General features: G+C 41.1%; 1 protein-coding gene across 1 annotated transcript in view; it reads left to right on the top strand.

The window, feature by feature from the left end:
* Window positions 1-13662, top strand: part of STRBP (spermatid perinuclear RNA binding protein) — a 106785-nt gene extending 93123 nt beyond the window's left edge. Inside the window, exon 18 of the mRNA XM_048822741.2 lies at window positions 1843-13662. Within this exon, the coding sequence (XP_048678698.1) occupies window positions 1843-1937 (95 nt within the window). The 3' untranslated portion in view covers window positions 1938-13662. The remainder of the gene's footprint in view (window positions 1-1842) is intronic.
* Window positions 13663-17528: the final 3866 nt, after the last annotated feature.

Below are 17528 nucleotides of genomic sequence, written 5' to 3'. Positions count from 1 at the left end.
GAAAACAAAGGGAATTATTAATACTAGTTGGTCTCTTTGTATTCAGTTATATTTTGTGAAACCTGTGTTAAACAAGGGAAATTTCCATGCAAAGACTTTTGTTTTGTAATTGGAGGAATACATAGTTAAGTCTGTATTGCCCAGAGAAAGGACAATCGTAACGTTATGCTTAAATTCTGTAGTGTTCCAAAGATGTTTCTACAATGCCCCCCACATCCCCCCAAAAAGAATAAATTGCACTTGTTCTTGTGGCCTTCTTCACTCTGTAAGATTGTCTGCCCACCCTTGATTTTCCATGTAGCATTTTTACAGTTATTTCAGTGGTCAGTCTCTAATTAAAAAAAGGGTTCTCCTTTTCCCCTTACAATTATAAGAATCTAAAGCAGCAACAAGGTCCCCATGAAAACTTGCTATTTAATGGTCCCAGTTCTTGTTGAGTGCTGCTGTGAAAAGTGACACATTTCAGCCATAGGCCAGTATTCATTTTTTGATACGAGTTGGTGCCCAAGTAAGGCGACATCTATAATGTCAGGACTGCATGCGCCCTCTGAGAGCATAGAGCAGAGGACGTGCTCCGTACTGTCGCCAGGATATTTCCAGGCTTGTGTATAAAGCTGTTGTGCTTTGGACTCTAAGACGAAGGAATAAAGTGCTTTTTATTAAGGTATCACCCCCACAAAATAAGCGGCATTGTTCGTTGCACTTCCCCATTCAGAGGTCACCAGTTTCTTTTCAGTAGGTTTGTTATGTTTTGTGCTGTATTGAAGATGCCTTTATACACTCTGCTCTCTTTCAGACTCTATTCTTGGGAGAGGGTGGGTTTTTTTAAATGACGTGGTAAGAACGGGGCTTAACGCAACGTATGTTTCTCATAGCAGGGAGAGTAACTATAGAACAGCATGATAGGGGGTGAAGTGTATAACAAGCTGCTTTCCTTGGAATTAACTACAGCAGCTGTTCTTAAACCAAGCATTTGTGCTTAGGAATGAGCTTAAATCTTTTCATAAACGTTTCTCTTCCTGCTGTAGCTCTTGCTTTCATTTGGTGGTGGTGGTACTTTAATAAAGTATGTAGCCTTTATTGACAGTAGCAGTGAGTCTGACATTAGCATCCCTTGAATTAGCACTGAGAGATAAACGGCAGGGATGGGGGTACCTTCAAATTGAGTAGTGTTGATAAATCATTGACTTGTTTTGCTGGCCTATGGATGAAAGGGAGCCATCACGGAGCAGAAAAAGCATGGCTGATGAGAGCCCATTTTTGGGTAATACAATATTCATTAAATGATCCCTGTCTTTTTTGGGGTGTTCTTGATTGGCAACTGCTAATGATAAAGTTTTTTGTTTTGTTTTGTTTTTTTAATCCATGAATTTCTGAGACTTTAAATTTTAAACTACAATTTGTTCTGAAAATATTTATTTATTGAAAATTTACTTGCCCAGTAACTTATTCCTCCCCAGCTCATTAAACAGAGGGAGCTATGCTCTTTTCAAAAACATGATGGCCGTCATTTCAGATGATTTATATGAAGTCATTTTTTCATTTTTTGTCATTTGTTGGGAGTTACTAACCACATTGTAAACTTGCCCCGTTGCTGCATATTTTACATTTCTCTGCTTTACTGAAAATATGAATGAGCGGTCGGTTCTTTGTTTAAAAAGTGATCACCTTGGAAGTTTAGATGTTTTGATAGTTTTAAAAGTGCCCACTTGTGTCCCTCTTACAATGAAAATTCCACTTACAGCTGAAGGAGCAGAGAAATTTAAATGGAGCTTTAGCTTCAGCCAATCCCTTTGAAATTAACATGAAGTTTTTGCTTCTCTGCTCTTTTCTCCACTGTAGGTGGTTTTTTCATTGACAGTCCCTATTGCCAGCCTCTCAGCATCGCACCTTTTATTGTTCACTTGAGCCCTCAAGATTTCTTCTCTGACTTCTAGAACCATCAGGTTGTCTGGCTCGAAATGGCTATTGTAGATGTCTTAAAAGCAAGAACAAACGTGACTCGTTTTGAGGGGGTCTCAGCTTCAAATATGGAACTCTGAGCTTTTCCTTTTTGAAAAGATATTTTCCCTGAACTCAGATCCTTTTAAATAAAAGCAATACTTATTGCAAGCCACAGTCCTTCTTTGGGATACATAGCAATAAATGTGCATACATGTCTCTTGGTTATTTCTTCATGCCAGAAAGAAGAGACCAATGTATAAAACTTGAACTTCATTAAAAATTGGTGGGGCTCCCAGTTCAATCAGTTAACTCCACCTTAGCTTTCACCACTTAAATCAGAATTTTAACTGAACAATTTGCTCAGCTCTTTAGTATCAAAGTTCACCTAGAAACTGCCACCACGGCTTACAATGGCCATTCTTGAACCCAGAGCTGCTACATGCCAGAAGACATGAAAGGCAGCAAACGTTCCACCTTTTCTCCCAAGTATAACTGAACTAATGTGTCTCAACCATGCCTCACAATAATATGGTGAAACGGTGGAAGGATTAGGTCACTTCACTTCTGAAATGGATATTTTTTTCCCTAAAATCCTTATAAAATAACTGACATTCTAGAATCTGGCAAATTTCAGAAAAAATTCGCTGTTCTAAGTTCACTTTTTTGTTTTGTTTGTTTTTCGTTAAACTGTTTGGATTAATGTTTGAGGTATTGAATCAATTATCTGGATTATTAACTGAAGTCACAGATGCCTCTGTATGAAAGTCTTTTATTTAAATGGTGTTGGAACCTCTATATATTGCAGGATAAGACTTTTAAGCAGTTTTCAGCAGGTTAATATCACTTTATTCTCATTCTCTCCGGACCTTCGTAGCCATATGCACTTGTATAAAATAAGCTGAAATGTAATGACTGTAAGCAGAGATCATGGTATAAAAAGGTAAGAATTTTTATTCTCAGCTTGAAGAATATGTTAATTACTGTTTTTCAACTCCCATATACATGTGATGAATCATATATATGACATGAGCTTTTATTATGCCTTTATTTAATTTCAAAATCTTAATTGTTTAAGGAAAAAAATCAACTGGTCTTATTTCCAATCTTGTGTTTTTTAAAGGCCACTGAAATTATTTTAGTTTAAGATAAAAAACTATTGATGTTAAAAGATATTAGTTTATAAGAAAAAAGGAATCCATTAGTCTTACCAGTAAATAATTCTGCTCCAAACATCCCTTCTTGTGTAGTCTGAAAAGTTAATCATATTGATACTCTTGAGTATCAAGCACTGCATTCTTTCCTTTCTAGTGGAAAAATTTAGCTGTGTACCAAAGCCAAAATATCTGCTAACCAACATGGTTTGTACAGAAAGCCATAACATGGCTTTCTATAGGTGTACAGAATAGAAATGTACTGTTGACTACATAATATTGTCTAATTAATAAGAAAGTAATCTTTTCCCAAAAACTATTAATGCTAATCTACAAAGGAAGGAGGAAAAGCTTTGGTAATATTTAGAATATTGAAGTTAAAATGTACGAGACCAAATTACATTAGGCCAAATTAATTCATAAAGGGAGGTTGGGGGGGTGATGGTGATTAACTCAGCATGAATAAATTGCTTGGTCATGGTTTTGTAAAACTAGGAATTAAGACAGAACCATTAATAAGTAATTCTGTATTTTAAGTTTACCTTACAAAAATTTACTTGGATTAAAATGATTCTGGATTGAGGCCTAAGTGTATGTGATGTGTATAAATTTTTTTTAAATAGTCATTTTAAAATTTGTTTTACATACTCTTGCATATTATAACAATGTACTGTCATTGTAATATAAAGTTGCTGAGAACTCTTTTCATATAAAAATGGTACTTAGAATGTGGCTTTTAAATGCAGAATAATATTGGCCCCATAGTCACTCTTAAATACACAAACGTGAAAGGTACAAAAGACTTGATTTACCACTATTCTACTGCTGTAAAACTGGTAAGCACATTGAATAATGTAGTGGTAAACCAGGCTCATAGTACAGTATTTTTTGTAGTAAGCAGGTAAGTCACCACACTATGTAAATTAAATGCATTTATTTAACAACTGAAAAAATCATAATTTCAGAAAATCTAATCTTAGGTATAGATTACCCTTAGTAACTCAGTCCAGCAAAGATCTGGATAGAATTAATAGTCTGTTACTGGACAAATTGCTAACTATAAACTCAACCAATGTCAATGGGAGAGCCTGGTTTGACAAGTGGCATCTAATTTTGCACCTGGAAAAAACTTCAGACTCAATTTTGCAAGCAAGTTGTACATTATAGCACTTGAACATCTAACTACATTGTGGGTGCAATCAGTGAGCTGTTGAAATGCTGTAAAATGCTCACACAGTTATTACATAGTGCAGATTTGGATCTACAGTTATCTTTAGGCACAAATTTGGGACTCCTTCCCCTGAGACCCACTTAAAGTCAAGGTCTGAATCTTTCACTAGCAGAGGATTGCTTAGTCTTGTATTGAGAATGGGCAGCAATAGCAGGCTGCTCTGTTAAGCATTGGAGGAGGAATGTTTTATACATTTCACATCAGAGGTAAGGTATATTATAATTAACTCCTCTTCAGGTTTCCTCTGAATAGCTCAGGTGGTGATAGGCACTGTCCAGGTCAGGTACTGATTTAATAAAATGCCTGGCTGCTTCTCACTCATTGAGAGAGTTTGATTTTAAGTGGCCTTTATTTGGCAGTTTATTCCATTTATTGAGTGCTCTTCAACAAAACAGTTAAGCCTGAATTTCCTTATTTGTCCATGGTTACCCCCATTTAATTGCTTCAGTCCCTTATTCGGTTCCACTGATGCCCTTCTGAAATGTTCACCACTTAGGAGCCTACTTCTCACTGAAAGTCAGCGGAACTTAAAGTAAAACTTTCAAAAGTGCCTAAGTGACCAAAGATCCTAAGTCCCACTGATTTTCATTGAGACGTAGGCTCCTACGTTACTTCTGAAAATGGGACTTAGGAGCCGAAGTCACATAGGTACTTCTGAAAATTTTCTTTTAGACTCTCATTCACAGTTCTTAAACTAGTTGGAATGTCAGGTCACTCTTGACCACTAGCATGGGTTGCATCTACCTGACGTGCACTTGGGCAGGCAGTAGTCTGCAAGGGGAAGTAGAAAGTGCTCTCTTCTGTAGCCATATCTGCACGGTGTTTAAATCACAGGTAAGTCAGCAGAGGAGAGGGGTATACATTGCCTTTAGCCTGCAATTCTAATGTTACTAGGTTCATAGCTTGGAATGCATTTGAACAGGCCTAGATGCAAAGTTGACTCCATAAGCTTTACTTTATAGCTGCTATGTGTATTCTGTTGGATCTTTAAGAACAAGGGAGAAACACTGTTATTTTGTAGCTTGGACTTCTGGCTCAGAGTTCTGAGGAAGTCCCTTTCAATTAGCGACAGACAAGGAGATACACAGTTTGGTGTGTTCCCTTCCTTCATTAACCCCTGGAGTTAGTTGATTTGATTCTAATGTGTGCTTTAGAAATTACTCCTAGCACCAAGAGATTAAGATACCAAATCCCCCAGATAATTGACTGGCCCATTAGCATGTTCTCTAGATTGGAGATGGGTGGGACTGACACTGACTCTGGCAGGATTACTGGGCAATTTGGACATTGGGTAGATTCTTGACTGAATTAGAGAATAAGTGACAACTCCTACAGAAAGAGAGAGGTTAAGATATGGGTAGAAATAATTCCCTCTGGGATATTCCTTTGGTATAATAGCATTAGCCTGCCTTTTGCTGCACCACCATACAGGATGGTGATCAGCTAAGACACTACTGACTCAGTCTACAGTTTACTGTCTTCTCCATATGTCCCCAAAATGACATTTAACCCCAGGAAAGGGAGAACAGAACATGGTACTGGCTTGGTGGTCAGCTGGTGACCTGAAAGTGTGTCTGAAAGCCATACAGAAGCTTTGCGGTATGTCACACCTATGCTCCAGAGAACAAACAGGCTTCCACTTCATTTCCAGGTGTAATTCCTAGCATTTGTCTATTTAGTCTGGATCTACAAAGCTCTGTATGGTTTAGATCCTGGATACCTTAAAGTCTCTACCTTTTCATCATATTCCCTGCTCGTGGGTGAGGTCAGTAGCAGTGCTTGGGTTCATGTCTGTGGTGTAGGGTATTTGAAGGACTCTGTGCCTTGCTTCCCCAACCACCAGAGATTTGTTCAGTCAGGCTCTTTCTGAGAGGATGTTTTAAGGGCCTTGGCTTAGTTTGAAGGGCAGCTGTTGTCTGTCAGTCATCTTATATTAACCCTATTGTACGTGCTGGGGATATATTTTTTTTTAAAAGCTGCCTGTGCCTTTTGAGGTGTAGGTCCCACCCCATCACTGGGCTAAACTGCTTGTGTCCAACAGCAGTATAAACAGTTGTAAAGGGCCATTCTCTTAGCTAGCAGAAGAGTTGTGCATCCTGCCATTACATCATCTCTGTGCCAGTTATAGCTATCTGTGTTCTTCTTTAACATGCATTCAGTATTTGGAACAGGGCAACCTTATTCCTGGGCATTGTGCTGCTCAGCTGGAGAGTGCCTCCTGTGTACATGCAGCGACTGTGTAGCATGCAGCTTCTTGCTGCAAGTGGTTCCTGTCGGACGGAGGACACAATCCAGCCTGCACAAAAAAAAGGCAATTTAGCGCCTGTGGAGGTGGTTCCTAATTTGTCTAATTTGCTGTCATGCAGCCAGCAGGAGTTAATTACATGATTCCAGCAATCAGGATGGCTCCCATTTAATGTTCTGTCAGTCCTGCTGCCAAGAGTTGCACTGGAGCTAAATACCTTTTGCTTTTATGAGATTCTCTGTCAGGGAGCTTGGGAGGAGCAAAATCTATTTCAACATCCCAGTAAATAACCGAATGGGGGGTTTTAAGCTGTGGAATCTTTACAGCAGGAGCTTTGTAGGCACTTTCTGGCATCACATTCTAATGGCCTTGAATTAACCTTTTGAAAAGCTTTAAGAAAATGGTGAATTTTGATGGAGAATTTTAATTTATCATTCAGGCAGTGGTGACTATTGCTCCCATCGCACGCAGATACCCAGCTCAGCTGTCTTCACGCTGTGGAGAGAAAAGGGATCCTTGCACTTGCCTTCTAGCAGAAGGGTGATCTGTAAAGTGTCTTACTCATAAAAAGGTTATATTCTCTAACCGCAGGAGGATCTTAGTTAGGTAAAGGCCTATAACACACAAAAAACCACTCTGAGTCTGTGGTTTTCCCCAGCAACCACTGAGTGAAAAATTCATTGACCACAATTCCCCTCTTGGGCAGGACAGAAGAACAGGACACTAGCATGAAGAGATTTCCAAATGGGCTAGGAAGAAACCTTTCCCTGTGGGCTGGCTGTTCTGAAGTATGTGGCGCTGGCCACAACCTGAGACTAGATGGAGTACTGATCTGATCCAGTCTGGCAATTCCTACGGACAAAGGGGACAACATACAGGACCAAGTTCTGCAGCTGTCATTGTATCTTCTCATTCACAACTCCTCTGATGTGGAGGGAGCGTGAACATATGCTCCACCTACTTGTATTGCTTATGGAGCATTCAAGTCTGGAGGAACTTCTCCAGAATGTCTGCTACTTCACTTCAGGCAGTGACACTTTCCATTAGTTTCCCAGACCTGAAGACGAGGTATGTGTAAGCGCGAAAGCTTGTCTCTCTCACCAACAGAAGTTGGTCCAATAAAAGATATTACCTTCCTCACTTTGTCTCTTTAACTTCAGGCACTGAGGGGATATGTCACAGGATTCAAACTCAGTCCTCAAACGGTATCTGGAGTCCTTGTTGACCACTCTCTAGCAAAAGTGATCTTTCCTCTCTGGGGCACTGGCTTAATAGTTACCCTTTGCCTCCATGTACCCATAACGGAAGGGTGAGATTGTTTCTGTGGCAGCTTGGAATTCTGCTAGATAGCAGCCTGCACTAAATTCAGATTAATGAGGCTTCTTCTGTTGAGGAAAGAAACCCTAATATTTCAGACTGGTTCCAATGAGGTCTCAGAGGCAGCTCATGCAGAGAAATCCAGTGTGTGTGGCTGAGCTAAACAGCTAAAGGGCAGTGTCGCCTAAAAGCAAAAAATACTGACTTTCTTGGATACATGATGATTTGCAAACACAAGGTAAGTGTTGGTGTTTCCAGGCAGGGGAGGACCTGTGTCTCTGACATCAGGAGATTGAAAACTACCTACCTTCCGGACTCAAATGAAGACTGTTGTTATGTGCAGTCCTTTTGCCTTAAAAATCCAGTAGCAGCAGTGTAGTATTCAGAGGGCACCTATCCTTCTTTAATCTCATCACTGAATAAATCTCTTGAAAAAACATGTTTACTATCTCTAATGGGTGCAGACGGCTTGTCTTAACTGCCCAGTGATTTCATTTTTCTACTCTTTTAGCAAATCTAGTTTGTTGTGAAACTGATCTCTGTAATAAAGTGGAAATTTTATTATAGCCATTTCAGAGCAATTCTCAGGAGAAACTCTTGCTGTCAGCCACACGGAAATCCATGCCCAAGGATTGTAGCATCTGTTTTCATCCTTAATTTCTTGACAGATCACATTTTGGATGATAACCATCGAGTCTGGTAAGTTAATTGACCCTGCGTGTTGGCACAGGACAGAAATCTGATCAGGAATGTTCTCTGCCATTGTTCTACTACTTATCCACACCTGTTAATGCTTCATACCTTGGTATATCTCAACTCAGTGCATAGTTTCATTAATGGCCGTGAAACCCCTCTTTTTTCCCCCCAAGCACTGGAACAGGAGCACCTCAGCATACAGGTAGGTGGTTCACTTTGTAACTGATTCTTAGTGGAAAGCAAAAGCAGGTGTGAAGGTCAAGAATGTCCATCCCTATGATCTGGGGCTTTTTGCTAAGAGAGTTGGTGCTGTCTATTGCTATGTGACACTGTGCAGTGTTTTTGCAAAATATAGCTGCATCAGCTCTAAGAGCCCAGTTCATCTCAGCAGAAGTTTAAATTCAGTGACTGCATGAAATATTCAGATAAAATCTTTAGCTTGGGAGTCTAACTGGAATTGAATGAGTACACAAAATAAATAGGAATCTCCATGCCCAAAATCTATTTTGGATTGTTTTATCCTGTTGTATTTGGTGTCCTGCTCTTTACATTTTAGTACCATATATTGTGAGGCATAGGCAGGGTAATTTAATGGTTATTTAAGTATATTTTTTAAAAAATTAAATGAATAGTCTAAAAGGAGTCTGCAGAAAAATTGGCAAAGTCTGAAGGCCTTTTCTCAGCCACCTTATTATTAATGGCTGAATTATCAACAAGATTTGTAAGAAACAAGGCATCTGAAATATGTAATAACTGCAGAGCCACATATCCCATTATCTACCCAACCTAAATGCCTGTGGCAATTTGACTGTTAAAGGTGCAATCCTCTGTATGTTGTGGTGAAGGTTAAGAACACTCAGATGTTTCATGATTGGTGGGCTAGAAGTGGGTGTGTGTGAAAACAGCTGGGCTGATGTGTCTGCAGGAAGATGTAAACCCAACCACTTCTAAAGGGAACTAAGCAGCTGCAAACTGGCTGGAATGAGTCAGACCTTTTTAAAAAAAAACAACAAAACCTGTGTGGACATGGGAGAAAAGGGCCCTAGGCCCTGCCCCTCTAGCATGGTTCTATTGCTTTTGAGTTCTTACCACTTCTGATGGATGCAGCTTCTAGCTGCACGCTCATCCACTTACCGAAAGCACCAGGTTCCCTGTTCAGCATTAGAATGAACTGAGGGCAGGAAGAGGCCCGGTGGCAGAAATGGACACTGAACCTCCCTTCTCCACCCTTGACGGGTAAGGCATGTTAGCAGGAAGTTGGAGGGAGGCCTGCACTGCCAATGCTATAAATGTAAAAAAAGGGATTCAGCCTCTATGGCTGCAAATCTGGTATCTGTCACCAGAACTATTTCTCTTCCCTCTCCCCTCGCACCCAGTATAATGTGTCAAGGCTCGTCTACACTACCTGCCAGATCAGTGGGCAGCTATCGATCCACTAGGGGTCGATTTATCGCGTCTAGTATAGACGTGATAAATCAACTGCTGAGTGCTCTCCTGTCGATTCCGGTACTCCACCAGAACGAGAAGCACAAGCCGAGTCGATGGGAGAGGGTCAGCAGTCGACTTACCATAGCTGAAGTTACATAACTTAGATCAACCCCGTGCAGTAGTGTAGACAAGCCCTCAGTATTTGTCAGTGCCTCAACTCAAGACTTTAAAATATCCAGGGTAGTGAGGCTAAAGACTTCTGGGTACATCATTGCAGCAGATTAGATTATAGAGCTGGAGGCATGCTTTATGGTTGAACTCACAGGGACAGAATGGAAAGATTTCAGAAGTCAGTGCGTGAGATCCAATGAGAAGATGAAATTCCCCACTGCGTTCTATGCACTGTTACCATGAAGATGAATTTTGAATTAACAGCAGAACCCTGTTAATTTAGATAGTGCTCAAGAGTGGGGCTCTGTGCTTAGACTCTGAACTCTTGCCATAGAACCTGGCTGTAAAGCAGAGGGGTTACTGTTGTAACGAACTGGAGTTGCATGGTGAGAGGCACGCTCTTTCAATATAACTAGTAGTGACAAAGCCCCAATAGCTTCGTCAGATCAGTATTGAATGGAATGTCAAAATATTCCTGTCTAATTCTCTCCTAACTCAACAAGGAAGTTAGAGATAAAACAATACCGTAATTAACGGAGTAAAGCACAAAGTGATTTTCAGCTTCACTCCTCAGAATTGCCATGAATTAGTTGGTTAAACTATGCAGGGAAATTTCATATGAACACTGTGCCATGTTCTCAAAAGCACAAGCTTGTGTAAGCATAAGCCATACAGAATTACTCGGGGCCCCACAGTGTCAGCTTTGCAGTGGACAGCAACTGCATCTTAAGATGATAGGCACAATTCAGAGCGCTGGTGAGACCTGCAACACTGTATTACCGCACGAAGGGCTGCAGAGTGGACAAAGGTAGCCAGCCTGGCACTGTTAATCTAATGCTGTTTGCATGTGGAAAAACCTGCATTCTCAATCATTAATCTTGCAGCTTGATAGGGTATTCTAGAAACTGACCTCAAAAAAGTAGAATTTAACCAATGTATGTTGCTTATTCAACATTTCTTGCAAAGAGCCTCCTATTTTCCAACCAGAAGGAAGACTTTATTGCATGTGACACAAAGCAAAATAATGCAGGGCGGTATTCAGAGTTGTGCTGTTGTTAAAAAGTGGGATTTAGCAGTGACTATGAATACTGTTTGTTACAACTCTTTCCAGTGATTATTTCTGTGCATCTGAGCACCGTGATAAAGGCTGGTGCAGATTTCTAATGACATCTATTGTCTAGGGAAAAACATTTTAAATTGGTAAAAGACAGGAGCTACAGCACATACAGAGCACACTGTGGGCAATGCATGTTTAAGGTGGTGTATCTGCCCTCGGAGCCAAAGCAATTCTGAACAGCTACAGAAAAAAACTCAAGTTTTGTCTAGTTATCTGCCCTGTTAGGGACAGAGAGATCCTTAAACACCTGGCTAGAAAACTAAACAGTGGAAAACATGACAGTACTTAAGGACAAATAGTTTAAAGTTTAAACTATTGCCCTGCTGGAAAGGAAAGGGGAAGCTGCCTCAGTGTTTTCTGCTTCTGAAAGTACAGTGTCAGATTTGTGATCCTATCCCTAATCAATATTTGACCAAACTGAAGATATCTTGGATCAACAAATTCTCCTATTGCATGAAGATGATGGATTCCACCTAATTTAGGCAGAGACCAAACTCTGGTCCCTTATTTCTTTCTCTTGCTAAAGAGTCATCTGATTTCCACCTAGACCAGAATTTTGGGATACCCAGGAACATTCACATTCTAAACAGGAATTCTGACACTGGCAGTGGGTGGGATTTTCAAAAGCACCCAAGTAACTGACAGATGTTTGTACCATGGCTCCCTCTCATGCCTTTTAACTTAGCAGAGCATTTCTGGGAGAAGGAGACCAAGATTTTCAAAAGTGGCCAGTGTTTCAGGTGCCCAACTTGAGACCTGCTCTCCAAGCTGTCTCAAGGTGAGCAATCTTGGCTACACTGTCCAAAGCATGGCATGAACTGTCAGCTAGAATTCAAGCTGCAGGATCTTTGGTGAAGATTTAGGAGGCAGAAACTCAGCTGGAGGAGTTACACTGAGCAAATTCAGGATTTGGAAGTCAGAAAAATTCTGGAAGCCCAGTTGTGATTTTAGTCAAATGTATTACAACTCTACTTACAGGATGTAAGAGAAAGATGGAGGGGAAGCTTTAAACCAGCATTTCATGCTCAGGCAGGCCCCACTTTCTCTCTCTCTCTCTCTCTCTCCATTTTAGTTTGGAAACCTCTTTGGTTTAGCTGCATGTCAGAGGAATCTGACAACTCTGTATTGATTGTTTTTGCATTTAAATTCATTTGCTAAACTCACTGCTCCTGTCTCCTAAGGAGTGAGTTGCACTGGAGAATCCATGGCTTAGAGAGGCACAGAAGCCAGTTCACAATAACAAAACCTAAGTCACTGACTCAGGCTGGCCATGCCCAGGTTCAGAACTGAACTGAACTAAATGAAAATGTGCTTTGTGGGGGAGAGCTCTCTGGAGGTGGTGCCACTGTGACCCCACCCCATTGCTGCAGTCTCCAGCAAATGGGGGTCTGTACAGGACTATTTTGCCTCGAGATAGGAGCTAGTCTCCAGTGTTCATAGGGAGGTTCCGGTTCTCTTCCTTTAGCCTTTGTGTAAAAAATATGCACACATACTGGAGATAGAGAATGTAATCCTATAAATCACTTGTGTATTTCTCTTTCTAGACTTCAATGACTTTACTATCCTGACCCACAAAGAAAAACAAACAAAAGATCTATTCTCTAACTCCCCTTTTCATCCATAGAGAATCTGACCTTTCGCTGACAGATGTACTTATTCATGCACTGAGGCTAGAACATTTATTTTTACCCTAAGATTGGATCTAGAATTGATTATAAAGATCTAAACTTGTACTATTCAATCCATGAACACTCTCAGTAACATACTGGACAAATCCATCTATTTTTTCCAGTAACTTGCTCTATTAAAAGAATTGCTGAGAGAGAAACTTCTGAATAAAGTACATGAGATCCCTGTGGCTTAATTATAGAATGCATTACAAAATATACAATTTCTCCTAGTTCATGTAAAGGACACTCTGATGTTGAAACTTTTCCTGAATATTACATTGTAAATAGTGTAATTGGAAGTAGGAAGTAACTTGGCAATAACCTTAGTTGTGTATATTGTAAAAAGTGTAATGTGAATACTCCAAATGGTGTTTTAACTGGGGGGCAAAGTAACTGCAGACTGAATTTTAAAATAGGGTATGTTTACCCACAGCATCTATAAAGCAACCAGCAAAATAAATAGAATGCTCTTATATGTTAAGTTGCCTCATTACCTGTAATGCTGTATCTACCCTACTTGATTTCAGCTGGCTTCTCTGCGTGTGGTTTGTGTGTTAACGGATATTTGCACTGTAATCTTGTCTCACCTGCCCCTGAATGTAACCTGGCACTGCTGCATTCTTAGTATGTACAGCTCACATGTTTCATTTGCTCCCAACAAAGTACAATAAAAAGCTTCTCTCTGCAAACAGGATCCGTGTTGCTGTGACTAATTCGTGTGTCCAACTCTGTTAGTAAACCTTGCTGAACTGTAGTGTAGGTCTAATTTCCAATGGGAAACTATTTTTGCTTTTTAGAGCATGAAGCGTGGGAGACTAAAACAAGGAAGAGGCCAGTCTCCTTTGAATAGTGAGGCCATTGTCTGGGCAGACAGGGGTGTCACAGCTTTTCAGAGGCTGCTGGCAGCCTCCTTGCCTTGGGGGTGGGAGCACATGCATGGTACAGAATGAGCGTGGACTGTGATGCCTTTGCACTACGTTGTGTGCATGTGACTGAATCCAACACAAACTAACCACAGGGGCTCTCTGAAGATTATCACAAATTATGTGTTAAAAAAAAAAAAAAAAAAAAAACCCTGTTCCTGGCAGGGAAGGGGGCACCTTTTATGGCTTATGAATTGGGGATGGCCACACTAAGCTCAAACAGTAAAGCCAAATGCAGAGGGGGCTGCTTGTAGCTGTGATGGGATCCTAAACCCCAAGCTGGAATTTCCTGCTACACTGTTGCATATTTAGATTTTTTATTAAAAATTGGGAAATTTCTTTGAAGGTCTAAGGTGAGGTACTCTGCTCAGAAACACACTCCTCACAGGAGCACCTCCATTTCCTGGTGCCTGCTGTAGTTAGTTTCACATTAAATGCCCAACCTTCTCCTCTTAATTGATTTTTTTCTATGTTTAATATCGGACCACAGATAAACAGGTTTTTATTGGAAAGGTTAAGCCAAAATGGCTGCTCTGTTTTGAATGGAGGGTGATAAGTACTGCTTTTACTGTAGAAAGACTTCTGCACATGTACTCAGAGGTGAACATTACTAATCACCTTGAAAGTTTGGGTGTGTGTGAGTGCAGAAAGGAATCTTTTTTAGATGTGAGGGTAATAATACAAATGCTACAGGTTGAATGTTCAAATTGGTATGTACAGAAGTTGTTTCTCACAATAACTCCCCCCCCCCCCCATTTTACAGAGCCTTGTGAATTCCTAGTCAAACTGTTAAGATATGGGCTAGTACCTGTCCTCTGAGGTCATGCAGTTGACTTCAGTGTCCAGAGAAATCTAAGACAAAACTATGCCTTGTGATTAAGGTTCTTTGCGAACGTTTGTATTTTTTCATGTGTTTAAGGTTACAACTTTAAAACTTATGCTCGTGCAATATATTAATAGCATAATCCGCAAGGTAGTTCCTTTCAGAGGCTCTGGTTGGCTCAAGGTATGTTAGGGAGATGGCTATGCTAGAAAGTCACTGCCCTCCTGCTAAGTTAACAGGAAAACCCGTATCTTTTCTTTGGATCCTGCTGTTCAGCCTTTTCATTTCAGGAGGTTTGAGTGGGGAGCTTGCCAATCAAAGTCAGAGGATTAAAATGCAGCATGATCTGACTGCATTTGAGTTGGAGTTAAATAAAATTACCTCCCTGATAACAGTACCACAGGAACCCAGGGCTCAGCCTGAGACACAAACTGACAGGCTTCATGTGACACTGTTGCCAAAAATAAAAACCCACCTACGCTATACTGGAGTGAATGATCCAGAAAGGGGGGGCTGTTCAGTCAGGGGCCAGTGCCACGCTTTGTTGAAAAGCGCAGGGCAGCTTTCGAGAAAAAGGCAGAGCAAATAAAACTAATGAAAAACTGGCTCTGATCACTCAAAAATACATTGGCTCATCAGCGAGAACAGAGCAGTAGCTGGACAAAATTATACGTAAGTTTAGGTTTTATCAGTGTAAATGTCCAGGAGGAGCACATACCTACCAGTAACTAGTTATTGCGGGAGCATGTCTCACGTTTATCACTGTCCCTCTCACAAGGGCTTGGTGGGATGCGACTGTGTCCTTATAGAAATAAGACTGCAGGGAAAGTTCAGATTAAATATTAGGAAAGCCTGTATAACTAATACCTGCCTGGGCAGGGATAGAATTGCCATTTCATAGGAATGCCATAGGGGTAAAGAAGTCTATGCCAGAGCAAGAGCTGTGCATGTTTCCCCCAACATACTTGCCCTACAATCTAAATAAGTGAGCAACCCTTCCCAAAGGTGTAGGCTGTGCCTTCTTGCAGCAAAGAAAGCCTCATTCCTTGGCAATGATCCTACCATTCCAAATGCTGTTCCTCGTGTAGTGAGACAATAAGAAGCTGGCTTAATAGAAGAGCAGGCTCCCAGTAACCAAGAAGCTAGCTGTCCACCCAATTTAAGCTGGGAGCCAGTTAGGGAACTACCATTGTAAGGTCCAGAAGTTCTCAAGGCACTGCAGCAGCCTGCCTGCATTGCATCTGACCACTTCATGGAAACAGAGTTTTATTCTCAAACATTGCAAGACTGGAATTCACAGGAGCAGGGTGGTGAAGATGGTCAGTGGTGGCTGAACTGAAGCATTCTGAAAGGATTATTAACTACTGTACCTACAAATTAGCCTCTATGTGCTTCACCTGGATGCTGACATCTGTGAGCAGGAGTTTTAGCCATGGGCCCTATTTTAACTGTCCTTTGTGTATCAGCATTGATAGCATCTGGGAGTCAATGAAGTTATTTGTTTACAGGGAAGCCAATAAAGTGATGCAGAGAGAGAATCTCATATGGTGGAAGTGGGCAAAGGTACAGGATGTTGCAGGCTGCAGAAAGGAATTAATTGCAGTATGTGTGTGGTTTTACATGTGGGACTGGTAGCGGCAGAGAAAAGCTCTCCTACTTCAAAGGGGATGTATGATTGATAGATATTTGTGTTAAATCAATGTGCAAAGATCACCGCCAGACAACTGGTTGGTGACCAGTGTGTGGAAGAAGCCGGGCTCGCTGCAGATCCTAGTGAACATCACATATCCCCTATGTGCTCCTACGCCAGCCCAGCTGACAATCATTCATCCATATTTATTCCCCTATTTTAAAAGGAGCTTTACAGGGTTCAGAAGGGTTAATAAGATAGAACATAGACTGGCAAAAGGGTGGGGTGGGGAAAATTTGCAGCTTCTTCATTTTTAAAGTGTTGCTGAGTTAGAATAAGGTACCATGGATGTTTTATCTGCCCTGGGGGAAGCTGTTTCAGTCAGAGCCTGCTCTGTCATCCTACCTGGTCAGTCACATGGCACCTGACTACCCATACCCCAACTTGCTTAGAGCAGGGTGTGACAGGTTGGATCACAGAAACCCCCTTGGAGGCTGCCAACTGATGTGCCAAGACTATTTCTGCTCCTGCCCTGTCAGCTTAGGACTTCAGTGCCCTACCTGGTTTGAGCCAGACCCGCTAGCCTGCTGCAAACCCAGACCCAGGTCTGAATCACGTCCCCTAACAGCTGTAGGCTTAACTGAAAGCAGCTTACAGAAGTGTTCCTGTCCTTGACACTCAGATGCCCAACTCCCAATGGGGTCCAAACCCTAAATAAATCCATTTCACCCTGTATAAAGCTTATACAGGGTAAACTCAAATGGTTTGCCCTCTAACACTGATAGAGAGATAGGCACAGCTGTTTGCCTCCCCCTCCAAGTATTAATACATACTCTGGGTTAATTAATACAGAAAGTAGGATTTAAGTGGTTTTAAAGACAGAACAAAGTGAATTATCAAGCAAAATAAAATAAAACACACAAGTCTATGTCTAGTACAGTAACAAAACTGAACACAGATAAAAACCGCACCAGTTCCAGCAAGCTCTCTCTTACAGACTAATCTCCTTCTGGTCTGGGTCCAGCAATCACTCACACCCCCTGTAGTTACTGTCCTTTGTTCCAGTTTCTTTCAGGTATCTTTGGGGGTGGAGAGGCTCTCTCTTTAGCCAGATGAAGACAAAATGTAGGGGTCTCCCAGGGGTTTAAATAGACTTTGTCTTGTGGGTGCATAGGAGAGAGG

This window comes from Caretta caretta, chromosome 16, assembly GCF_965140235.1.
Source record: "Caretta caretta isolate rCarCar2 chromosome 16, rCarCar1.hap1, whole genome shotgun sequence".
In the NCBI taxonomy this organism is placed as follows: Eukaryota; Metazoa; Chordata; order Testudines; family Cheloniidae; genus Caretta; species Caretta caretta.
The sequence above is the reverse complement of the archived record's forward strand: the minus strand, read 5'-3'. Positions and strand labels throughout refer to the sequence as shown.